At 38.1% G+C, this 27,092-nt stretch overlaps 1 protein-coding gene across 2 annotated transcripts in view; it reads left to right on the forward strand.

Annotated features, from left to right (window-relative positions):
• The window catches only part of DIP-lambda (Dpr-interacting protein lambda), a 1,126,682-nt gene that overhangs the window by 799,290 nt on the left and 300,300 nt on the right, over positions 1-27,092 (forward strand). Inside the window, exon 9 of one of the 2 annotated variants that reach the window (XR_011605241.1) lies at positions 16,577-16,955. Coding sequence is in view for 1 of the 2 variants with exons in the window: in XM_070998417.1 (XP_070854518.1) it covers positions 16,577-16,797 (221 nt within the window). In the remaining variant the exon portion in view is untranslated. Of the gene's footprint in view, positions 1-16,576; positions 17,077-27,092 lie in introns of those variants that run through there. The other variant, XM_070998417.1, reaches the window with a different exon arrangement.

The following is a 27,092-nucleotide window of genomic DNA, read 5'->3' on the forward strand; positions in this document are numbered from 1 at the left end:
TGGAGAAATTAAAAAATCCACCAAACATCACAACAAAGTGACAGTGGTCGTTAACAATAATTAAATGGAAATTAATAAATGAAATAATCCATTTAAAGGTGAACTTTAAAAAAAAGGGTGGACCAAAATCTTAAATAAAAAAAATACAAGAACACAAAATAAAGCAAAACCAGAAACGCACTAAACAAAAACAGTTAAACAAACCAGCTCTTACAACAATAACAACAAAATCACAACTCCCTGAAACAGGAAAAATTAAAGAAGGAAGGAAGGGCATTCTATTGCCAATAATTTCTACTGAATCCAGGAAGGAAGATCAACCCACAACCTCGCAGAAGGAAGACCCCATCGGGACAGTCTCGTGAGAAATTAATTTTCAATAAAAAAAATTTTAAAAATTATAATCTAAGATCAGGGAATTTAAAAAAAAAAAAATAATAATATAAGATCTAAACATTGATAGAAAGTAAGATAGATTCACGATTAAATAAAAAATATTAAACAATCTGGAAGATTTAATAAATAGCTTTGGTGAAATAAATCTAACCATGGCAACCGGAGGTTCAGCACCAAATTTTTCTGCAGGTAGTATAGCCACAGCAGGCGGCTTAACAGTGGAATTAATAAATAGATTGATAAATGTTCAATTAAATGAAGGGAGCAGGAAAATAGAAGGTTTAGAAGGAAAGTTAGCCACAGATGCAAACACTGTGGAGGATTATAAAATACAAACAATCGACCCAACTATAAAATGCGATACAACACTTGAAGTGGTAAAATCTTTACCAAAATTCACGGGGGAACCAACACAATATGTAGGTTGGAGGGAAGCCGCAGAAACTGTAATGAGTCTCTATAAAATTCAAAGTGAACAATATTTTATCGCCTTAACAATTTTACGAAATAAAATTTTGGGAGCTGCCCATGATGCTCTTACCAATCATGGCACCGTTTTAAACTTTCGAGCAATCTTATCTAGATTGGACTTTATATATAGCGATAAACGACCAATACATATTCTCGAGTCAGAACTAAGTATCCTCAGGCAGGGACGAATGACAGTTACAGAATACTATAATGAAGTCAATAAAAAATTGATACTACTAATAAACAAAACCATAATGACATACGGAAAGGACAGCGTAATTGCCAAAGAAACAAACAAAACAATAAGGAGCAATGCTTTACGAATTTGTATATCTGGGCTAAATGGATCTATCTCAGAAACTCTTTTCTCATTAAATCCACCAGTTTTACCCAATGCTTTGGCAAAGGTCCAAGAACTAGAATCAAACAATTTCCGTGCTCAATTTGCAAACAGGTTTAATGGATTTAAAAATGAAAATAAATATCAGGGAAACAACTTACGATTTGATCAAAAAAGACAGAACAATAATACTAATAAAACGGGAAATTATTGGAGTAATAACCAGAATTATAATTGGCCACAAAAGGGAAATTTTTGGCAAAACGATAATCATAATAATAATCAAAAGCAACAAGCCGTCTAGCCAATGGATGTTGATCCATCGATTCAACTCCAGAATAAACCTAGTTACAATCGACAGCCGAATAATAATTGGCAGGCAAAAAATAGTGGAGGTAGATACAATAATAATTATTATCAAAATAATAATCGATCAAATTACTATCGCGCTAATCAAAATAAAGAGCAAACTCAAGCTCAGAAAAGGGAACCAGATGGAACAGTAAATCAGCCAGCTAATAAAGTAACCAGATTAAACAATATCAACGAAGATCATTTTTTAGACCAGACCCCTACAGGGGAATGCCTTATTTAAATAGGACAGACCGAAAAACCAAGAAGCAGTTAAAGATTTTAATAGATACAGGAGCCACTGCTTGTTATATAAAAAAGGGAATTTTCGAAAATAAAAATGAGTTATCAATTACAAAAAGGTAACTACAGTTCATGGGTATTCAATTATTAGGTATTAGGTATTAGGTAAATATATTTGAAACAAGACAATTATTTTATGAAATCGAAGGATTAGAATCTGATCTGCTAGTTGGATTTAATTTATTAAGAAAAATTGGAGCTATAATAAATATAGAAAAGGGAGTCTTGGAATATAAAGGGAAAACAGAAAAGTTAAAATATTATGATAATGAGGAAAAAATGAAATAAGTTTAATTGAAGAAAATAATATTCTTCCGTTAAAAGAATTTATTATAAAAAAATATTTTGATGAAAAAAATAGCGAAAACACAGATTCATTATTTGTGGAAAATAGTGAAAAAAGCTTGGGAATTCAAAATCCTGAGAGTGCCGACGAAGTAAATACCGTCAATAAAAATACAAATATCTTGGGAACTCAAAATCCTGAGAGTGCCGACGAAGTAAATACCGTCAATAAAAATACAAATATCTTGGGAATTCAAAATCCTTAGAGTGCCGACGAAGTAAATACCGTCAAAAAAAATACAAATATCTTGGGAATTCAAGATCCTGAGAGTGCCGACGAAGTAATTACCGTCAAAAATCAAATAAATAAAAATCGTTTGAAATATTAAAATTTCAAGCACGCCGTCGTTGAGTTATCCGACAAACAACAGATAAACAATATAGGTACTGATCACTTAGACGGACTAAAGGAAAAAATAGTTCTCTATATTGAAAAAGAGCATTCAAAGATAAATATGCAAATTCCTTTTAGAACAGACATAAAGGGGGAAATAAATCTTATTCACGACAGGCCAATATACGGGAAACAATATCCGTACGCTTTTTCTGTCACCGACTTCGTGAACAGCGAAATCAGTAGAATGTTAGCAGAGGAAATTATAAGGCCTAGTCGAAGCCCTTATAGTTCACCAGTTCTGGTAGTACCAAAGAAAGGAGAAAATCAAGACGGAAGCCGTAAATTAAGACTCGTCATTGACTATAAAAAATTAAATGAAAATACCATACCTGACTGATCAATGGACGACATCCTAAGAGAACGAATAGGGAAAACATGTCATGTCTACATGGACGACATTATAATATTCTCAAACTCGATTGAACAACATTATAAAGACTTAAACAAAATTATAAATATATTATTAAAGGCAAACATGAAAATCTGTTTAGAAAAATCAAAGTTTTTTAAACGCGAAACCAGTTTTCTAGGATACATCGTATCTTATAACGTCATCAAGACAGACTCAGAAAAAATTGACACCATAATTAAATATCCGCTTCCAAAAAATATTCGGGAACTAAGAAGTTTTTTAGGCCTTACGGGTTATTATAGAAAATTTGTTTTAAATTACGCCTCTATAGCCAAACCTCTAACAAAATATCTTGGAGGTCATAATGGCAAAATTTCAAAAAGAATGTCAACAAAATTGTTAATTCAGCTGGATGACCCAGCTATTAAAGCTTTTAACGAGCTGAAAGAAAATCTCATTGCTCAAGTAGAATTAGTTCAACCGGATTATAATAAAAAATTTACCCTGACCACCGGCGCTTCGGACGTCGCAATTGGTGCAGTATTATCTCAAGAAGGTAAACCAATTACGTTTATTTCAAAAACCTTGACTAAAACGGAACAAGTTTATGCAACTAATAAAAAGGAACTTTTAGCCATAGTATGGGCTCTTAAAAATCTAAGAAATTACTTATACTTATAGTGATTGGAATCGAAATCCAAACCGATCATCAACCATTATCTTTCGCAATCTCTGATAAAAATCCTAATATTGAAATGAAACGCTGGTACTCCTTCATAGAAAGTTTCACTCCTAAAGTCATTTATAAGCCAGGTACAACTAATGTAGTTGCAGACGCCTTATCAAGAATTCAGATCAACAACTTAACTGACAGTAACGAATCGGTCTCAGATCAAAGCACTCAGCATTCAGCAGAGAGTAGTTTTGAGAATGTTATACAAGAAACCCGTAAACCCTTAAACCAGTTTAAGCAACAATTGCTAGCAACGGGGAGGTATACAATACATGAGTCGATTAATATATTCGAAAATACCAGACATATAATAGAATTTGACACTCCCGAAAATTTGATATCAATCTTAAGAGAATATATTCCTCCTAATTTAACGGTAGGTATTCATTGTACTTTAGAGGACTTTTATAGAATTCAAAAACCACTTAAAGATAATTTTGTGAATAAATTTTTGTATACAAAAATATTTGTCCAAGATGTAGAAACTCCTAAGGACAGAGCACTTATAATCGAAGAAACACATTGCAGAGCACAAAAATTATAAACAAATCAGTAGATTGTATTATTGGCCAAACTTACTTACAAAATTAAAAGAATATATAAAAAATTGTAAAATTTGCAATGAAAACAAATATAATAGACACCCAACTAAATTCCAATTGGAGAAGCCCCAATCCCGAGTAAAGAAGGCGAAAATTTACACATCGACATATATTACGCGCAAAGTCTTACTTTCATAACTTGTATTGACGCTTACTCAAAATTTTTAGTAGTAAAAGAAATCCAAAATAAATTAAATATCGAAAACAAAGTAATGGAACTTCTTCAACAATTTCCACAAGCCAAAGTGATAATGACCGATAATGAACCAAGCTTTACCTCGGCCCAATTTAAATCTTTTGCACAAAGGTGCGGTTTAACTTTACATTACGCAGACCCGAGGCACAGTACCTCAAACGGACAAGTTGAAAGGGCACATTCTACACTAACAGAATTAGCTCGATGCATTAAAGAAGAATTTAATCTAACCGACTATTCCGAAATAGTAATAAGAGCCGCTCAAGAATATAATCAGTGCATTCACTCTACAACGAACCAAAATAGAAATAGAATTATTCACAAAGATAATATAAAATTCTAAAAATTTATATGTTACTTTTTTTTTCTTTTCCAGAAAATGTTTTATCAGGTGCTCATACTACACCTTATTTTATTAACAAAATCAGAAATAATAGACTATACAAGTCACGAGTATCTTTTATTCAAGGACAATAAAGACGTATTGACGTACGATTCATACGCAGAATTATTCCACGTAACTAACTTAAGTTTTTATAAAGAAATAATAAAATTGGAATCAGATAATATAAAAAGGGATACTAATAAAAGGTCACAATGGGAAATTAAATATGACATAGAAGTAATCGAATTAATTTTATCCCAATTAATTTCAACTAGGTCAAAAAGGGGGATAAATGAGATAGGCACTGTGTGGAAATGGTTAGCTGGAACTCCGGATCATGATGATTTTATTAAAATACAGAATAAAATCGATGAATTAATTGAAAATAATAATAAGCAATTTATTATCAAATCCAAACTGTTTAAAGAAATAGAATCTCTTTCTGATGATTTTAAAAATGTTTTTATTGATCAAGATTTACCACTGCGAAAACATCGCTTACGATTATTAACATTTGATCTGCAAAATTTAATTGACACAATCACACTAGCAAAAATTGACGTTTTTAATACCAAAATATTAAACAATGATGACATCATGGAAATATTAAAACATGAACAAAAACCAGTAATTATCGCTGACCTAATGGACATCTCTGTTTTTAAAATCGCTCTGCATAAAGAACTTGTAATAATTTATATAAAGTACCCAATAATAAAAAACAGATGCGAAATATATTACGCTAGAGCGATTTCCCAAATCGATAGGAAACTAGTATTAAGCAATCAAGTCGCAAAATGCGCAAATATGTTTTATGAAATGTAACTTTAAGAACGAACTTTTTAATAATTATTGCACTTTAAATAATGAAAAAACTTGTTTTACCCGCTTATTAAATGGCGAGAAATCCACTTGTAAAAATAAGAGAGAAAAATAAAAAAATAGACATCATACAAGAGGGTGCCATTCTTATAAATGGTAACAATATTGTGAACAACTCTGATTTAAACGGTTCATTTTTGATAACATTTAATGGTACAACCGAAATTAATAATATTTCTTATACCAATTTGGAAAACAAAATTCTTTACTACTTAACTACGAACCACTTCAAAAATTATGAAATATCCGATTACATATTATCAAATAACTCAGAACTTTCTTTAGATAATATAAACATTTTAAATCCTTTCATTAAAATTAATAATACCAAAATATCACTTACCTTTATATTATTAATTTTAATCATTATATATTTGATTTTTTTACTTATTATAAAATACAAAAATGTCATATTATTTGTAACCAAAAAACAACGGCCAGAACCAGAAAAATCTATTAACCAAGAAAATTTTTTAACAGAATTAAGAGATCAATTAAATGAATTTCATATTGAATCGGGACGATCCATTTTAGAAGGGGGAGAGTTATCCAACCCGTGAAACGGTTTCACTTATGGAATTTATAAACAAATTTTTGAATTCAATCTCAGCTATGTTACCCTTGCCTTCAGCGACATTGCCTTTGCCTTTGTTTAAGATTCTGCCTTTGCCTTTGCCATTCACTTCGAGGGCCGCGCTTGACCGTCCTGCTAAGATAAATAAACAAATCGTAAAGTAAACACAAGCTTCCGTTCGAAGCCCAAACTTTTCCGTTCCAAGCCCACAGTATTGCGTTCTAAGTTCAGAACATATTGCGTTCCGATTTTCAATCAAATTGCATCGGTCAGCATAATTTCATTTCACAACGAGATGCGAAAGTTTCAGCATAAGCTTTTATTTTAAACAAAAATTAAAGTTCTGGAAGCTTAAAAAAGGGAAAGCTTCTGGCCGAGGCTCATTGGACAATTTTTTAGAATTAAGAGTCAGTCCTATTTTATCCGAGACCGCGATCGGTTCACAATTTTTAAAAAAGTGTCTTGTATTAATTCAGTTTAAGAATAAAGGTTTATCACCCAAGTTTTAAAAATTAAAAATAAATTTTTTTAATTCATCTATTAACGACAAATTTAATTTGCATACATTTGTTTACTTAAGAATGTTGGCCTACGAAACCACATGGAGTGGTTCAGTTTAGTAATAGCACAGCCACGGGACAAGAGGTAGTCTGGATTTTCTTTGATTGCCACATGTCGTCAAAGCCCACACGGGGCCATTTTCTGTATGTCCGCCACTCTGCTTGCAAAAAAAACTTGCGTAGTAGCCAATGCAACACAACTTCAGAGTCTGACCAAAGAAAAATGCTCTCTACTATGAAATCCAAATCATCTCGTACGGTGTGCCACAGCATCGCGAATAAGTGTGCCGCAAATAACTCCGGTCTCGGATTTGTTAAAGTTTTCAATGGCGCAACTCTAGATTTAGCAGTGATTAACCGAACTGATACATCGTTTTTAATGACTACAGCACAGCCATATGCTCTTGCTGATGCTTTTGCAAATCCATGAATCTGGACCGACCCCTTTCCAGTAACTCCATTGTCCACGTCACAATGTATATAGAAATTGTAACACGACACTGTTTATTAACAACATCGACGAGATTGCATATATGCTACAGGCAAAGTTGTTTAATAAGTATCATTGCTTTTATTGCTAGAGGACTCAGCAACCCCAAAGAGCCTTAAAGTCGCACTGAGAAGGATAAAATAGAGCGAATCGCATTCGAAGTCATACTTGGCAACGAGTATTATCTTGGTCGCCGATTGCGATATATGTATTGCAAGACCATTTAGCCAATGACAGGCCTTCTGAATCTAAAATTTTGACCAGTTCTCTTTGCAGGACTTGAAGTTCCTCTACAGTTTCAGATCCAGCTAGTAGCTCATCGACGTAAAAGCTTTTGCGCAGAGGTATGGTTGAACTGTTGGCCAACCATGAGCAAATAATTTAAAGACAGTCGAGACAATCATTTACACGATGCGTCAAAAGCAACGCGTAATTTTGTTGTAGTACTTTGCGGTCTTAACACACCATTGATGTGGTAGTGATACCAATAGGAACTCCTTCATAAATGCAACGTATAAAGCTCAGACGAGCTGCCTAGGCTCGCAAGACTTGATTTTAAGGGTAAGGAAACTTTTAGCCGACTCAACGGTAATCTGGTAACCGTTTGATTAAAAACTTTCTCGCAATGCTGTTGTTCTGGGGTAAATCTAGCTGCTTGCGAGTCGTCAGGAATTTCCTCAAGCTCAAAGAACTTCTGTACAATGACATCGAGTGATGGTTCTTGAGCCATTATTAAGAGACAACTATATTCTGTCGGTTGACTAGTCACGGATTTAAATACAATTTACATCGACTTATCACAACCCACCCAAATACATTGTTTTGCATTACCAATTTTTCACTTGCACCTGAAATCAGCAACTCAAAAATTGCATCTGCACCTAGTAGCAAGTGGAATGCCTAAGTCCATTTTGTGAATGGCCTTTTCTGGTTGATATGAAGAAATTGATGGTAGAACGCCCAACGACTACTGAACCGAATTGGTCTTTTAAGCAATTGCAGTTTTAGCAGCTGGCCAAACTATTCGATATGAAATTGACTTGTGATCCCTAGTCCAATAACAACAGCGCTACTTGATAACCCCCAAGTCAGCTCTTTATATTGACAAACCAAAACTACTTTACCTGCGTTCACTGCTCGGGCGCGTCCTTTTTTAAGACACTTAATGCAGAGTCGAGAGCCTTTGGCAAATTTAAAGCGGTTGTCAACCAAAAGCGCGGTTAAAGAAGTGCAGTAGGTAATTATGTGTTCAGCTTACTTGCAGAAAAGAAACTTGGAGATCTTAGATTGCTCTGTTTGATTGACAGCTAATAATGAAGTTGTACTGTTCCTCTGTCGACTTTCCCAATAGGCTTGATTGGTATTTTCTTTAGAAGGTGACGCTTCTACCACTGACAAATGTTGATACCACATAAAAAACTGGGTAGCTCGAATAATTTTGAAACACCGTCGGAAAATGTAAGGCGTTTATTACCGTAAATCTTTTTTAACGCATAAAGGGCCCTAACATAATTACTCACTGTTACTTGAAGTGCATTTACTTTACCTAATGCTTAATCAAATGGTTAAATTTCTTTACGTTTGATAATTGGTCATCATTATGAACCAGCGTTTCAAAAACTCCGATCAGATTATTGTATTCCGAATAGACACCGCTAGCTTAGGGAATTGGGATTTCGAAATTAGAATCCATAGCTTTGTACGCAGCGTCAGCTTGGTACGCGAATATGCCACGCCCAATCTAATGCCCACAAGCCGCCCAAGACTGTGGTGCCCACACTTCTAGTGCTGGAATAAAATTTAAACTGATATGTAATGTATTAATCTCGTTATCAGTTGGCCTCGCTTTGCAGCTTGTATATCTCTATCTCTATCTCCCTTTGGTCCCTTTAGCTGAGTAACAAATTTTACCTTTTTTCCTTGTTTTATATCCGTTACTCGTAGAGTAAAAGGGTGTTGTGTTCCGATTAAGGGAAGAGGACAGATCGGTTTGAAATTTAATGTCCAACTGACTTTATTCGGCTCTGTATAGCTGTGGTAGTTTTGGTATGTTAGAGTGTACATAATAACAGAGAATATCGATAAAGTAAACAGCAAATGGCCAAGATTCCGTGATTATGATACATATAACATCTCACCCCTAAATTTACATTTTGTGTGTAGTTTTACGCTTTCTGAAATCTGGGGGTTGGAAACGGTTGACATCTTGGCGCGAACGAGTACTGCTGCGGATGGGGATACCAGATCGACGTGACTGTGACGGTTGAAGTTCATCTAGCTGGATTGGTGCTGGTACTTCATTGGAAGCTTGGCTGGATTGGAGAGGCTATGATGGGCTAGATGGCTGCTGTTCTTCATGTCTTGGGCTTGGCGGTGTTGTTGGTGGATTGGAAGTGTCGGGCATCCACCAAAACGGAGTGTAGTCATCTTTGGAGCTGCTACTGAGGTCATCGTGATCAGATCTCGGCTTAATCTGATTTATGTGGCGCTTAATAAAGCCTGTGGATGTTCGAAGAATAAATACCATACGGCCTATGGACCGATCGATGACAGCTTTTATCCACTTTTCTCCCCTGGCGTAATTTTTGGTTCGGCGAATACTTTTTTGGTTCGATATGCTGGCTCTCAGTTTGTTTTCCAAAAAATTGACTTAAGATCGACCAGATCGGGCGACCATGTAGAAGTGATGCAGGACTTTTTCTTTCTGAGTTCGGGGTGAAACGATACGAACAAAGGTATTTGGTAACGGCTATTTTTACTGAATACCTTTAATGTTTTTGCCGACAGAAGTTTTAAAAGTTTGGACGAAGCGCTCAGCAAGTCCATTTGATGCTGGGTGAAGAGGAGCTGTAGTAAGGTGGTTAATTCCATGTTGAAGGAAAATTCCTTAAAGGATTCTGCAGTGAGTTGCGGTGCATTATCACTGACATTTGTTTTGGGGTAACCCTCAATTGCAAATATAGCTATGAGCGCTGATATTGTATTTGCAGTTGTAGTTGATGACATTTGGGTTATAAACGGGAACTGCGAATATTAGCATATTAGCCGCTGTTGGGGCGGGGTGGCTTGATCGATGGAAATAGGTGAAGCCCCAAGATCGAATGGTACCCAAAAAAAACGGAAGTACTTTGGGGTTCTACGCGACGTGCGTAGATGATTATTGGATCACTTGGAAATAAGAACTGCTTAAGCCTAACTTAACCTAAGCGCTCCAGAGCAGAGCGGAGACTTAGGGGAGAGATGGAGAGGGAGAGCGGACGGCAGTGCGAGCGCGCGAGCAGTTGGAGCAGTAATTCTGGATATGTACTTCTAAGAGCCGATTCTGAGGGCTTAGCCGTAGAAAGTGGTGGCACTTCCGTAGAGGATGGATCTTTTGGCAGACTCGGCATTGGTAGGATTTAATACCTCGAGTACGTCTGCCATCCAAGGAGGGGTATGGAACCCATTATTTGGATGGAGTATTCTGAGGAGGACCTTTTTGTACGGAAGCTTGCGCTGAATAGGAAGAAATTATAAGTGGAACTGAGGCGGATAATGGCCTTTGGCCTAGTAGGACCGCTGTTTCGATGCAGCAATCTGTGATGCCGATCTTGGCAAGTGAGACAGTTGTGAGCGCTTGTGCAATCCAGGTATTGATGGCTGCTTGCAAAGCAATTGGAGCACAACTGCTTCCTTTGAATATAGGCTAGGCGATCGTCATTTGTAGGAAGCGTGGACATATACGCACGAGGTGGTTCTTCTTCGAACACAGATCGCAGCCTTTGGGTATCGGAACTAGCCTTGTGTTGAAGGAATTTATTTTTGGAAATTCTGCCACTCGATTCACGTCTTTGGACTGGACTTGGTGGAAATTGGCAGATCGGAAGCTATCGACGGCCTCAAGAGTTCGATGGCGCTCTGTCAAATAGGAATTAAGCTCAAGCCACGTAGGAATTTCGGCTTTATTTTGGATGGATTGCTCCTATAATGAGAGAGTGAGCTTTGGTTGTTTTGTCGAGCACATATAAACCAGGATAGGGTCCTAATTCTCAATAGTAAAACCGGAAAATTTTAAGAAAGTTAAGCAACCTTGAAAAGTGCGTTGAAGCTCTTTTAAGGCTGCTCCCGACTGCTGTGCTATGGATTGCACATTGAAAAGTGTTTTCAGGTGACTGTTCACCTGCAATCGCTTATTTTCGAAACGCTCAGTTAGGTTATTCCAGGCTGAGCGAAAGCCATCATTGGTGAGTGGGGATCTCGAAACTATGGAATGAGCTTCGCCACTTGTTTTTGAATTTAAATCAAATAATTTTTCACGGGCGTTAGACTCGGATTGTCTATGTATATTGCCGTGAAAAGGTCCCGGAAAGTCGGCCAGCGAAGATAATCCCCAGAGAAAACCTCTGTGTCGATAGGAGGGAGCCTACAGCCATAAGACGTGGAATTTTGGGACGGAATTACTGGAGCTTGAGGTATTTGGGAGGAGCCTTTTTGGATTTGTTCCATCAGCTGGGCGGCAAATATTTCGTAAGTGGAGTACGTTTGGTAATACTTGGACTTTAGTATGGATTTTGTGTCTGCGGCGCTCTCGCCTGCAGCTATAATGCAGTCGGAGCATATGTCGTATGCTGCCTTTACCGTTTGCCACAAGGAATTGAGGTGGTCGCGACGGATTTTGTTGTTGGGGTAGGAGCACCTGGAGCATTCACAGTGGCTTCAAAGTTTAGCCGTTTTTGTAGGTCGAGAAAAGTAGTTGGAGTGGACTGTATTAGAAAGAGTAGTTAGACTGGTCTGTATAAGAATATTTATGTAAATATACACATACAAATAAAGTGTGCAAATCTTAAGGACAATCTTTATGATCGGGAATTTTTTACTGTAGCTGAGTTATATTTTACACACAATTGGAATTGATAATATATTTGAGAAATATTTTTGTTGAATAGTAGCACTGAAATATCTTCTGGAATTGTTTCAAGCGTACAGTTGTGGGCAAAGGGAAACTGGAATATTGTCGGGAACAAGTAACGGAATTCAAATACATATATTAAATGCCGTTGCGTTGGATTAATCACTTTTGGATTTAGACAATATATCATACAGAAAGTTAGTCGAAATAGGGTTCGGAAAACTGGCTGTATGACCGGCAGTTATAGTAAGTGGAACTTATCTGGAGCGTTTCAAGCCTGCTGGGACAAAATTAAAGGAAACTCCAGGAGAGGAAAATCCAAAGATTTTGAAATTCGGCTTCGACTGGACCAAAATGTTGGGGCGGGGTGGCTTGATCGTTGGAAAAAGTTGAAGCCCCAAGATTGAATGGTACTCAAAAAAACACGGGAGTACTTTTGGGTTTTTACGCGATTTTCGTAGGTGTTTATTAGTACACTTTGAAATAAGAACTGCTTAAGCCTAACTTAACTTAAGCGCTCCAGTGCAGAGCGGAGACTTAAGGGAGAGATGAAGAGGGAGAGCGGACGGCAGTGCGAGCGCGCGAGATGTAGACATCTGGATAAAACTGCCGCTCGACACTGCCTCCTGAAATTAAACGCCCTTTTGACGTAAACAGCCACATTGAGTCAAATATAGGACCCGCAAAGTCTGTGTGTATCCTTTCCCAGACACTTGTAGCTTTTGGCCAGCTTTGAAACTCTTTTACCGGGGCTTTTACCTTGCAAACGGTGCTACTCTTAGTTAGTTGTGCTATGTCGTCGTCGATATCCGGACACCAAACATGCTGATGTGCTAGTTGTTTCATCCGTACTATTCCCCAGTGACCGTCGTGAATAAGTATAAGAATTTTACTTCGAAGCTTGCGAGGAATAATAATTCGGTTGACATCAGAATGGAGACATAGCAGCTTGTTGTTGATCGTAATTGTATTTCGGGATCATCCTGTTGTTCTGGCCAACCAGTTGATACGAAGTTGTATACTCTCTGCAAAATTGTATCGCTTTTTAGACATTCGTTGATGATATCGGCATTTATTGGACAGGATATATCGACGATGTTATAACATTCCTCTTCCTTATCGAAAAGGGGATCTGAGCTTATAGGATGACGTGAGAGTGCGTCTGCGTTTTCATGAGCTGTGTTTGAGCGATATTTAATATCAAAATTGTAAGCCATCAATATTATAGCCCAACGCTGGAGTCTGTTTGAAGTCATTGTTGACAAATGCTTGCTAGGATTAAAGATTGTGACTAACGGCTTGTGATCAGTTAAGAGAATAAATTTCCTGCCATGTAAATACTGATGAATTTTCTTTACCCCAAATATGATTGAAAGGGATTCCTTCTCAATTCGGCTGTTTCGGACTTGGTGAACGTCAAGGGTTTTCGATGCGAAGGCTATCGGCTTTTCCTTGCCATCTGGATGTATGTGTGAAAAAACAACTCCAATGCCGAAAGAGGATGCATCTGTGGCTAAAACAAGCGGAAGATTATGCTTCTTCAAAGCTCAGAAAGCTTGCTGTTGCTCTGGTCCAAGCTTGAAGGGTATGTTCTTTCTACTCAATTGATTTAGGAGTGAAGCTAACTGGGAGTAATTTGGAATGAAATTGCAGTAATAGTTCACTTTTCCCGCATCTAGCTGTTGTAGATTGGAGGGCGGCTTTAATTCCTTAACGGCTTCTAGTCCTGACGAGTTCGGAAGGATGCCCTTAACGCTGACCCTTCTCCCAAGGTACTCAATTTTATCCCTTAGAAAGAAACATTTCTCTTTCTTACATTTTATGCCATTCGCCTGTAAAATGCATAACATTTGTTCAAGTCTGGCTAGGTGTTGGTCCACTGTAGGAGCCGAAATAGTTATGTCGTCGAGATAATTGCTCGATGTCCAATTGGGAATTGACGCCTTGCTTGAAATCGCCGCAGATTCGTAGTGCTCCACCTGGCTTTGGTGCTAGTACATTGGCGATGCCCAGTTGCTAACTTTTATGGGTTTCCAAATACCTGCTTCTATGAGACGCTTCGCTTCCTCCTTGAACTTATTCAATTGGGCAAACGGAATTTGCCTGCTTTTGTAGAACTTTGGTACGGAATTTGGTATAAGGTAAATGCTTGCATACCAATAGCCGGCTCAAATACCTCCTTATACCTCTGGCAAAGATCTGTCATTTGAGTCCCCTGCTTTTCAGTGACGTTGGCGATTTGCTGAATTTCAAAATTGAATGTTTTAAACAAATCCAAGCCAAACAGATTATTGGAACTCTCCACATTAGCCATAATTATCACCACATTTTCCAATTTGTTGTCACATTTTGCTACAGTGTTTAGCTCACCCAGTACAGGAATTTGTTGTTGGCCAAATGCGTGCAAGATTCGATCGCACTTCTGCAGTCTCGGGCTGTTTAGCTTTTTGTATGTATTGACATTCAATACTGACACCGTTGCAGCAGAACCCATTTGGAAGGATACGATTGTATTGAAGAGCTCCACTTCAATCCCAGTTTTGTTTCCTTCAAACTTGACCAAGCTGAACACGTTGTAAATTGTTTGAATTGACTCTGCGTTTTTGTTTCGTGTTTTTTGTTGATCGGTGTCTTTTTTGTCTTTGCACTGCTTGGATAAGCAAACGACAGCTATGTGCCCCTTTCTGGCACATTTATGGCAAACTGAAACTGAGAGTGACCGCAGCCAGAGCACGATTTTAAAGCAGTTTTGCCGCCTTTACCATCAGAAAAATTGCGTTTTTGATGATTTGATTTTTGTGTGTATACTGCTTTTGTATCAAGAGCTCTCTTCTCACTCTCTTTGATTACTGCCACTGTCTTTGTTGTTGCCTCGTAAGTTTCGGCAATTGAGAGAACGTTTTCGAGCGACGTCTGCAACTTCTGCGGCTGTGCGAATTGCGTCGAATGGAGTGTGCACAATTATTTAATCGCGGATCATTTCATTAACGTAATTAAATGAACACCCATCGAATTGGCAAACAAATTGACACTCTCTAGCAATACCACGTAGATCGGCGACCCACTCCTTATGTGTCTGTGAGTCCCGCATCTGACGTTTGAAGAATTCGAACCGTGCAGCAACAAAATGACGCTTTTGCTTGAATTGTTCTGTTAGTTTTTCCGTTATTTGTTCATAAGTCTGCTGGTCCAAGTTTTCGCTACCAAACAGATTTTTACAAGCTCAAATATGTGAGTGCCTGCCCACGATAGAAAATACGATTTTTTCCTATCTGCTGCTTGTACCGAGTAAGCGGAGAAGTGATGTGTTAATTGTTGGAGGTACGTTTCCCAATTTTGATTTTCTTTGTTAAAGTTTGGAAAAGGCGGGCACACGGATATTTCTCCCGATCTGGCTAAGTTCACAACCACTATTTTTGCGTTCGATCACTGTTGTTTTAGTCTACCGACACGAATTACACAAAATGAAATTTTGCGGCACTTTTTTCGTCGTCGCCAGAAAATGTTGTGTTCCGATTAAAAGGAGACGACAGATCGGGTTGAGATTTAATGTCCAACTGACTTTATTCGGCTCTGTATAGCTGTGGTATTTTTGGTATGTTAGAGTGTACATAATAACAGAGAATATCGATAAAGTAAACAGCAAATGGCAAAGATTTCGTGATTATAATACAAGGGTATTCTAGATTCGTCGGAAAGTATGTAACAGACAGAAGGAAGCGTTTCCGACCCCATAAAGTATACGTATTCTTGATCTGGACACTAGTCGAGTCGATCTAGCCATGTCCGTCTGACCGTCTGTCCGTCAGTCCGTATGAACGCCGAGATATCGGAAACTATAACTTCCTTCTACCTGTTACATACTTTTCCCCGAGTACAATTTATTCTTTTACACCAGGAGTAACTTGTATAAATAGATACAGAATAGCTGTCTTCTCTATCCCGTCCAATTTTGTGCGCCCGTTTTCACTAACAACAACGATAAGATCCTAAAGCATTCAAGTAATTGGAATAATAACTCTTTCACTTTTACTCATTATACTCTATGGCACTTGCTGCTAAACTCAAAGTACACTTATAATAATACAACTAGCTTCATTGTGTGATTTCCATATTCATAGTATGCTGGCATACCATCCAAGCAGATGTTTAGCAAATACCTATCAGTACATTCGTATTCTTAGCTTAACACTGACACTTGTGGCTAATGGAATATAGATTTAGAAGGAACTTAACAAAGAAAATCCTTTTAAATGTTATATTTCTTGTTCCTTGTTTCATACGGCACATTTAATCTTTTACTCATTTCAGTACTTACCGATCTACCCTCACGTAACGGATATGAAAAGACTTACCGGCCGCCTGGACCCATACCATCACCACATACACCTCGAATATTTAGAAATGCAGGCTCACGACTTCATGCTTTTACTACGAATGCGACAGTGGTGTTAGTAATAATTTTATGGAAGATGTCCTTGGATTCAAAAACTTTTAATACTGTGGACAGAATTAGCTCTCACAGCATTTAAAAAATTGGAAGTAAAGCACTCTGAAGCTACAAATAAACATCCGAAGCAGCCGCTACGTTATGTTAGTTCCGTTTTCTTATTGCTTTGGAATGTTTTTGATCTGGAAGCGACGCCAATCCTACAATACTAGTTTATACATTTATCTAAATAAGCTGTATGTAAGTATAGAACATTAAAATTAAAACAAGAGAAAACGCTTTAATCGACGGTCTCGGCTATCAGATACCAGATTACTTAGCTATCAAAAAAGCGCCATCTAACGTTCATTCCTATCGGCTGTCTACGAGATTTCACTATCACGCCGCATGTCTTCAAACCTAGGTAACGCTAGTGAAATTTCGCAAGCCGGCGATTTTCTCGCACTCTATTAAGTTTGATAATTATTCATTATTGATTAGCTATAAGTTTTTAATAAATGGTCCGAATTGAATAATTTACGACATGTAAATGTGTATTGATGGACCTGCTAGACGGGTTTTGGCATTATGAATATATATTTATACCCTTGCAGAGGGTATTATGATTTCAGTCAGAAGTTTGCAACGCAGTGTAGCAGACGTTTCCGACCCCATAAAGTGCATATATTCTTGATCAGCATCACTAGTCGATTCGATCTAGCCATGTCCGTCCGTTTCTAAGCAAACTAGTCTCTCAGTTTTAAAGCTATCGGGCTGAAACTTTCCCAAAAGTCTTCTTTCTTTTGCAGTTAGTATATAAGTCAAAACCAGCCGGATTAGACAACTATATCCTATAGCTCCCATAAGAATAATCGAAAAAAAATTTTTTTAAATTATATTTTTGGAGTTTTTTAACATATAACCTCCTACGCTTGGAAACAAAATTTTTTAATTAGTTCGGAATTTCGAATTAAATTTTATCAAAATCATATAGCTGCCATAGAAATGATCGGAAAATTGGTGTGAAAATAATATGTAACAAATTATAGCCTCGGCGTTTTTTGACATGTTATCTTATACTATTGGGAATATCATTTTTTGTATTTTTAAACTTAAAACAAGGAAGAACGCTATAGTCGAGTACCTCGACTATCAGATACCCGTTACTCAAAGGGAAATGGAGATATGCAAGCAGCAAAGCGAAATTAAAATGCGCCACCTACCGGCGGTAGACAGATTTAAGCGTTATGGGCGTTAGAGTGGGCGTGGCAAATTTATTTTTGGATCAATCGATAGGTATTGACGACACCAATACATTTCAGTTAAAATTTTTCATCTAGCATCCAAATTGTGGGCGTCACAGGTTTTCGCGGTTTGTGGGCGTTAAAGTGGGCGTGGCAAACTTTTTTTTAGGTCAATCGATAGGTATTGATGAGAACAATACATTTCAGTTAAAATTTTCTATCTAGCATCAAAACTGTAGGAGTTTCAGTTTTGGGCGGTTTGTGGGCGTTAGAGTGGGCGTGGCAGTCTACTGAAACAAACTTGCGCTGCGTAAGAAGCTCAGGAATCTGTACGCCAAATCTCAATAGCCTAACTCTCATAGTTTCCGAGATCTCAGCGTTCATCCGGACAGACAGACGGACAGACGGACAGACGGACAGACGGTCAGACGGACAGACGGACAGACGGACAGACGGACATGGCTAGATCGACTCGGCTAGTGATCCTGATCAAGAATATATATACTTTATGGGGTCGGAAACGCTTCCTTCTGCCTGTTACATACTTTCCGACGAATCTAGTATACCCTTTTACTCTACGAGTAACGGGTATAAAAATTAACTGCCTGGGTATACAAACTTATGCTTGCCGAAGCTAACATCCTTTCTTGTTTTTTGATAATTTCTATGGGAGCTATAGGATATAGTTTTCTGATCTGGCTATATACTACCTGCAACAGAAATAAGACTTTTAAGAAAGTTTCAGCCCGATAGCTTTAAGACTGAGAGACTAGTTTGCGTAGAACGGGATAAATAGACGGACGGACAGACAGTCGAATATGGCTAGTTCGACTCGTCCAGTCATGCTGATCAAGAATATGTATACTTTATGGGGTCTGAAATGTCTACTATACTGTGTGCAATCTTCTAACAGAAATTAACATACCCTTTGCAAGGATATAAATATCTAACACATTGTATTCATACCCAAAAAAAACCGTAAATAACTTTTTTTTATCTTAAATAATTTTCAGGAATGTTTTAAAGGGAAGAGCAGCGAAAATCTTTCATTCGTCATATTTACATGGCTGTACTTTGTATGTGTTGTGACCAGTAGATAAATACTCAGCAAATAAAAAAGAGAGCGTTAGCAAAGAGAGCGAAGACGCGTGGGGTGGGGATGTAACAGATTTACTTAATTTCTGTTAATGTCACATTTGATAAAATATTTAAATTCTGTTCGAGACACTTTATTGGACATTGGTCGTTCTCAAAATTGTTTTATGTAGGTTTTTACTGAAGCGAAATTTCGTGCCAAACGCGCACCCGTCTTTTCTTTGTGTACTGTAGAGTAAAAGGGTATATTGGATTCGGGAAAAAGTATGTGACAGGTAAAAGGAAGAGTTTCCGACCTCATAAATTACACATATTCTTGATCATGATCACTAGCCGAGTCGATCTAGCCATATCCTTCTGACCGTGTGAACGCTGTGATCTCGGACACTATAGAAGCAGAAAAAACTTTTTGCATCAAAAAATTTAAGTTTTCAAGACGTGGAAAAAAGTTTAAAAAGAAGATTTTCACCCAAATTCGTCCTTTTCAATAAGTACTGAATGGGTTTAGAAAAGTATTGCATTATTCAAACGGCATTTTAATTACCTTTCCATTGATGCAAAAGTTAACATGAAGTATGTTCAAATTATGAGTATATTTAACATTTGTTTTGTGAAAATACTTCTGACCACCCCTGTATATATACGTGCACTATAGTTACCATCCAAGCGCTATTAGTTACGCTTAGCAAGGAACCCCAGTTTGATACTAGATTCAAGTATTTGTTGTCTAAAGTAAATTTACCAATAACCGTAGCTAGTGCTAGTGTATATTGAATCAGGTAAGTACATTCCTAATAATATAAAATATATACTAAATACATATTTTAAATGTTAGTGTGAGTGTGCAAATAGAAGTTTGCGGTTACATACATATTGACATCTAAATAATGTCATATTGATGACGATTTTATTTAGGGTGTGGGGAAGTTTTTTTTGGCACCTTCCTTCTAGATTTCTTACCACTCATGCATTATCACAAGGTAGAGAATGCTATTGTCATATACTCGTATTGTATATGTCCTTTCTCAGCATGATAAAAAATCAACTGCTGGGTGATCTTTATACGTTGTAGTAGAATCAAGAATTAATTCTGTCCGAAGATGATATAATCTAAACTACATAATAATTTAAATAAATTAATTCTACTTTTATAAGTTTAAACTTTTATATTATAATTAAAGATAAGCTTTACAGCAGCGAATATTAGCCTTGTGTTTGTATTAACAACCTGAAGAGTCATTCAGTAGTTGTAGTAACCCTGGTTGTTGTGAAAAGTCAACGTTTTGATGATTTGTGCACCTTTGCCATTGGAAAATCGATACTCTCCGCTAAAATAATAATTATATTAATAATAATATAATTAATTATTATAATAATTACTAAAATTAATTCCATTTGTATTAGCCATTATCGTTATTACTCTTCCGTGGCACCTGTCAATGTTTTACTCAATAAATTTTTAATGTTAAGGGGACTTCAAATCCACAAAGTTCTAAAAATTTCTAAAGGGTGGTGCTGTCGCGAGAAGTGGAGTAGGTGAACTTGCTTGTTTTTGTATTATATTGCAATTTATGTTTGGAGCTAAAATAAATATGCGCGGAAATTTCCGTTGGTGCATCCGCTGAATTTTCTAGAGCAGCTAGAGACTGCTGGTCTAGTTTTCATTTAATAATAAAACACAAGATTGGATCCCAGGATTTTGTGCTGACATCGAGGTTTTTAAGAATACTCATTGAGTTTTTGATAGACTCATGTAAGGCCCTTAGTTGGCGCGAGGAGCCGTCTATAGGCTTATGGTCAATAATTTTTGCTATGGCGGCGAATACTCGTATTTTTCCGTTCTGTTACCTGGCTTTTAGACGCAACCAGGCGTCGTTATAGCCATCCTGTGAGAAGGCTGTGTCTGTCAAAACGTTCATCGCTTCACCACGAAGCGAACTCTGTGGGATATGTAGTTTTTGACAGGCCGAGTATGTCTTATTATGGTCCAACTCCACAAAGAGATCATGGAACCGTGGCCAGTCTAGATACTCGCCGTTAAACTCCGGAATGCTAATTGGCGGAAGTACCAAGTTTAGGCTCATTGGCGCGTCGTTTTCTCGAAGAAGGTTCATTTCGTATTCTTCGTATAATGTGTGGATTTGGGCTAGCTCTGCTTCTGCCAGAGCTGCGGCCCCAGGTGTGCTGTCCAATGGAGATCCAGGTGCCTTTGTAGGGCTGGGGTGACGGTTGGGGCGTTCGATGCTAATGTTAATGATGACTCCAATTCGTTGCATCTTCTCTGCAACTGTCGGATCACCGTGTCAATTGCGGAATCTCCTTTGACTTGATCTCCTGTTGTGATTTTGAGATTAGCCGAAGTTCGTCTGGGGCCTTCGGAAGTCCGCTTCCAGTCGGCATGTTGCCCAGAAAGATTTTCTGATATTTTTCGACCAGCTCCTTAAGTGCTACTAATCGTGAAGAGTACTCACTTCCAGTGGGTAATGCCGCTTGTTGGACTTCTTCATCTAGGTCGCAAAACTGCTGCCAAAAATCGTTTATGAGATTTAGCTTACCGAAATAAAACCCGTCTCGGTGGCGTCGTTCGACCGAATCCTTGCCATAATTCTTTATGAGCTGTTGGATCTGTCCTTGAAGCTCATTTTGGTTGTCTAGTAATCGATTGTGTAAATCGATTCTTGTGTGACTTGTTTCCTCAATGAATGAAGTAGACATATTGTGTGTCTTGGAAGAAAGAAAAAATCCTGTGAAGACGGATAAAGCTGTGTGTCCTGTGAAGCTGGATTAAGCTGAGTGTCCTCTGAAGCTGGATGAAGCTAAGTATCCTGTGAAGCTGGATGAAGCTGAGTATCCTGTGAAACTGGATTAAGCTGACGATCCTGTAACGCTGGATGATGAAGCGTATCCTGTGTAGCTGTATAAAGCTGAGTATCCTGTGAAGCTGGATTAAGCTGAAGATCCTGTGACGCTGGATGAAGAAGCGTATCCTGTGAAGCTGGATGAAGCTGAGTATCTTTTGAAGCTGGGTTAATCTGAAGATCCTGTGACACTGGATGAAGATGCGTATTCTGTGAAGCTGCATAAAGCGGACGATCCTGTGAATTTGGATGGAGCTGAGTATACTCTGAAGCTGGATGAAGCTGAGTATCCTGTGAAGCTGGATGAAGCTGAGTATCTTGTAAAGCTGGTCGAACCTGAGTATGCTGTGAAGCTGGGTGAAGCTGACGATCCTGTGAAGCTGAATGAAGCTGAGTATCCTGTGAAGCCGGATGAAGCTGAGTATCCTGTAAAGCTGGTCGAACCTGAGTATCCTGTGAAGCTGGAAGAAGCTGTGAATCCTGTGAAGCTGGATTAAGCTGAGTATCCTGTGAAGCTGGATGAGCTATGGTTTCCAGGGCGGGTGGATGTAGTGAACTTAACGGGTCTTCTCACCAGTCAGAGGTTCAGCTTTTGTTGGGATGGGGCTTGTTCGAGTGTGATCCTTTGTTGGTAAAGGATCACGTCGGGGTCACCTATGTTTGTGCATACCCGAAGTAGACACTAGCAAGGCGATCGCGTTGCGACAATGGTAACAATGGTTACTGCGATGCCGGACCACAGGCGATGCGGAATTGCGCTGAGGTTGAGCTAACTTACTAAGGTTGAGCCCTATTCCCAGAGGTAGGAAGTAGAACCGCGGAGTTATGAGATGCGTTGATAACTGATTTATTCTTCATTTGATACATGCTTATATACTTCTTGGAACACGAAAGCTTAGTGTAATGATTAGTGAAATAAGCTATATTCTAAAGTAGGTAGTTGGCTCGGCTGACACTGCACAATGTGCTGACTGCATTGGCGGGTCAGTGTGCCGTTGAGTCGGTGAGACAGTGAATTAGTGAGGCATATAATATGCTGATCAGCAATTCTCATTTGCAGTGGGTGCTACTGAGCGCCTGGTACTGTTCCCAACTTGGCTACTGCTTGATTTGTTGGCTGCTGGTCATGTTGAGCACGAAGACTATTGTTATCTCCACGGTCAAAAATTAAATGAATTGCTGCTGGTCGATAAATTAAACGCATATTTCTCACCAAAGCAGAACTCTAGTTTTGAGAGACATGTATTCAGAAATCTCTGTCCTACAGAAGGAGAAGGTTTTGCTAAATGTGTTTTAAGATTGCGCCTTCAAGTTCTGAAATGTGACTTTGGAGCCACTAAAGAAGAAGTTGAGGAGATTTCCCTTAAAGACAAAATAATCGACAGCTTGGCCGTGGTGAATCTGAAAAAGAAATTACTAGAAATAGAGTACACTTTGGTACAGGTGATCGATGCCAGTCAAGTCGATAAGGAAATCAATAAGCAGTCGGAGATTATGCATTCAAGGCCAGAAACTGAGGCGATAAGAAAAATCTCAGGAAGGCCCGTGAACCCAAATAGGCCGTTTGGCCTTTGGAGCCACTAAAGAAGAAGTTGAGGAGATTTCCCTTAAAGACAAAATAATCGACAGCTTGGCCGGGGTGAATCTGAAAAAGAAATTACTAGAAATAGAGTACACTTTGGTACAGGTGATCGATGCCAGTCAAGTCGATAAGGAAATCAATAAGCAGTCGGAGATTATGCATTCAAGGCCAGAAACTGAGGCGATAAGAAAAATCTCAGGAGGGTCCGTGAACCCAAATAGGCCGTTTGACGGAGAAAGCCACTTTATTCAACGTCTGGTCAAATTCAACCAATCAACCAACCAATTGCTACAAATAATTTGCGTTTTCGAAGCCCCTGTACCCATTGGCAAGAGTCCTTAGGTGTTTGCTTCGATTAATGTAATAAAAAACGGAACGCATTAATTATTCGAGAAAGATACAGCAATTAAAATAAATGTGCTACGTTTCGGGCTTAAAGTTAAGAAAATACAAAAAGTAACACCACCAGTTAAACTATCGATCAATACAGACGTCAAGCCAATTCAGCAACCTATAAGGCGTATACCTGTTGCACCTGAGGATAAAGTAACCGCGAAATTGGAAGAAGCTCTTGCCCTAGATATCATCGATCCAGTGTTCAGGTCATTCCGCCTGGATATCGCCCATGGTTATAGCAATTAAAGAAATTGGCGAAATGACTGGCAAATAAGGCAATTTTTAGGGAGAACCATCCATTACCAGTATTTGACACGTTTATGACCAAGCTAAGAGGCGCAAAATACTTCACACGAAACCATTTTTAAACCAACCTCAAAACCGCCCGCTCGAATTGAGCTATGGCTTTTACGCCTGCAAGCTTATAAATTTAAAGAAAACATTTCCGATACCCTATCCCGACTATGCCAATTAGCATCAACAAATTCGAACTGGAAAGTTACTGAACATGATTTATTTCGAATAATTGAATACAACATCCCATGAAACATCATTACACATTTGCGATATAGCACTGGAGAGTAGTGCTGATTAGGAAATTGTGGAGGCAATGACCTGTTTGTATGCCAATTCCTGGGATAGTGCCACATCCAAAAGTTTTTACCCATTCCGGTTCCAAATTACGATGATAGGGAACATTATGCTAAGGGGAACACGGCTAATTATCCCAAAGAGTCTGCGAAAAAGAGTTCTGGAACTATCTCATGAAGGACACCCTGGTGAGTCGTACATATAGCGATGATTGAGAGTCAAGGTGTGGTGACCACGCATCGATCGAGATGGGGAAAACTTTGTGAAATCCTGCAAAGATTGCATATTAGTCTCTCAACCGTTGAGGACGGCCTCGATGCAAGGAACAGTTTTTCCGACACTACTGGGACCACTTCCAAACGGCAATGCCTTCTCGTATTCGTAGACTATTTTTCTAGATATATGGAAATAAAGTTTTTACAGTCCATATCATCGGAATCGATTATCGGGGCCATGAAAGTAATATTTTGTAGTTTGGGTTTCCCAAGATATCTGCGAACGGATAACGGGAGATAATATGTTAGTGCGATGTTTGAACTATGTTGTAGCAAATTAATAAGGACTCCACCATATTGGCCACAGGCGAATGGTGAAGTCCAAAATATGAATCGACCGCTAATAAAGAGGTTGAAGATAGCTCATCTGATCAAAGCCAATTTTTAAGAAGACATTACTACTCGCAGCACAACAGGAACCTCTCCTTCTGAACTAATGTTTAATCGAATGTTTAGGGACAAAATTCCAAGTGTGCAAGATGTATTGGGTGAAGTTCATGACTCAGAAGAAAAAGATAATAATTCCATACAAAAACATAAAGGTAAAGTAGTTGCAGATAAGAAAAAAGGAGCGAAAGAGGTTAGCATACAGGTAGGCGATCAAGTATTTATGAAGAACTTAGTATTTCCAAGTAAGTTAACACCAAACTTTAATACCACAATACATGAAGTTTTAGAGCGTGAATGTAACATAGAAAAAGTGTCAGGTGGGGGAAAAACACTTTTTAGGGATGCCAGCCACCTAAAGAAGATTCCAGCTGCCAGTACCAGGAAAGGCGTTCCGGATCTTGGATCGACAACCACGGATTTGGAAAAGTCACGTCAACACCCGTTGAAGGTTTAAAATTCAAGCTGACAAAGGAGGGATGTGGGAACCGGTGCGAGAGAGTGTTGGGAGTGACTCTCTATTGACCACAGGAAGAGGCGATGGTTCGTCCTCAGATGCCGATCACGCTGACATTCATTTGTTATTCAAGCATCAGCCGAGGGCAGATGTTCATGTGTTTTCTTATATGTAAATAAGAATTAAATAAATAAAAACAAGAGTAAAACAAACGCGTGTGGACTTTACCTATGGCTTGTTATAGTTACTAGAACGAATCTCAGCTTACCCCGTCAGCTGCAAAACCATATATGTATACACACACAAATGCATACAAACAGACATTCATATCAAATTGGCTATTTCCATAACTTTTTTATTTTTTTTTATTTCCACATTGGACAAAGCGGAATGGGGAAAAATTGGGAATGTTGATTAAATACGGATACAGTTAAATACGGATATCCCCTAAAATTATGAACAGCACATTTTAAAACCACTTTGGCCAAATTTATAACAGAGAAATGGGAAAAGAAAAACTTTTTTAATAAATTATTTTTTAGGGCACTAAGTCCCTTATTGAACCAATTTTTTCTTAGCACGCGTCTTCGAACTATTTCTGTTGTTCTTTTTGTTTTTATATCAAGCCGTTTTTTCTTCATGAGCTTTTTGCCACTTATTTTATTTGTACCTTTATAACTTAGTTAGGATTAAGATAATGTAGAGAAAAGGTGTGAAGGAGAGCCGTGAATCTATTTATTTAAAAGTTTATATGTATTTGTTTAAGCATAGGCATGCAATTTTAATTTGAAATTAAAAAATAAGATTGAAATTTAAAATTATTTTGCCATTGAAGAAAACGTGTAAAATTTATTTATGTGCAAATGAAATATTTTATTTATTTCTATTATTTTTATTATATTTCCATATATCAGAAAGCTCGACAGCAAGATGTTGAGACGATGACGTCTCAGTGGACAAAGCGAAATAGGAAAAACTTGGGGCACTTCGTTAAGGAAGCTTAATTATCGGAAAAACCCATTTAGTTGCGGGTATGCCTTAAGATTATGAACATCACATTTTAAAAAGACGCTGACAAAATGAATTACAGAGAAATGGCGAAAGAAACAAGGAAGAACGCTGTAGTCGAGTACCTCGACTGTCAGATACCCGATACTCAGCTAAAGGGACCAAAGGGAAATGGAGATATGAAAGTAGCAAAGCGAGATTGAAGAGCGCCACCTACCCGTGATCTCAATATATGGTTATGTGGGAGGTAGACTGATTTAAGCGTTATGGGCGTTAGAGTGAGCGTGGCAACCTTTTTTTGGGGCAGTCGATAGGTATTGACGAGAATAATAATGTAAGCTAAAAATATTATTTTAGCATCAAAACTGGGCGTTTTGAGTGCGTTAGGGTGAACGTGGCACACTGACGAAACAAACTTGCGCTGAGCAAGAAGATTTCCGACATCTTGGCGTTCATACGGAAAGACGGACATGGCTAGATCGACTCGCCTAGTGATCATAATCAA

The sequence above is a fragment of the Drosophila suzukii genome (genome assembly GCF_043229965.1).
Source record: "Drosophila suzukii chromosome 2 unlocalized genomic scaffold, CBGP_Dsuzu_IsoJpt1.0 scf_2c, whole genome shotgun sequence".
In the NCBI taxonomy this organism is placed as follows: domain Eukaryota; kingdom Metazoa; phylum Arthropoda; class Insecta; order Diptera; family Drosophilidae; genus Drosophila; species Drosophila suzukii.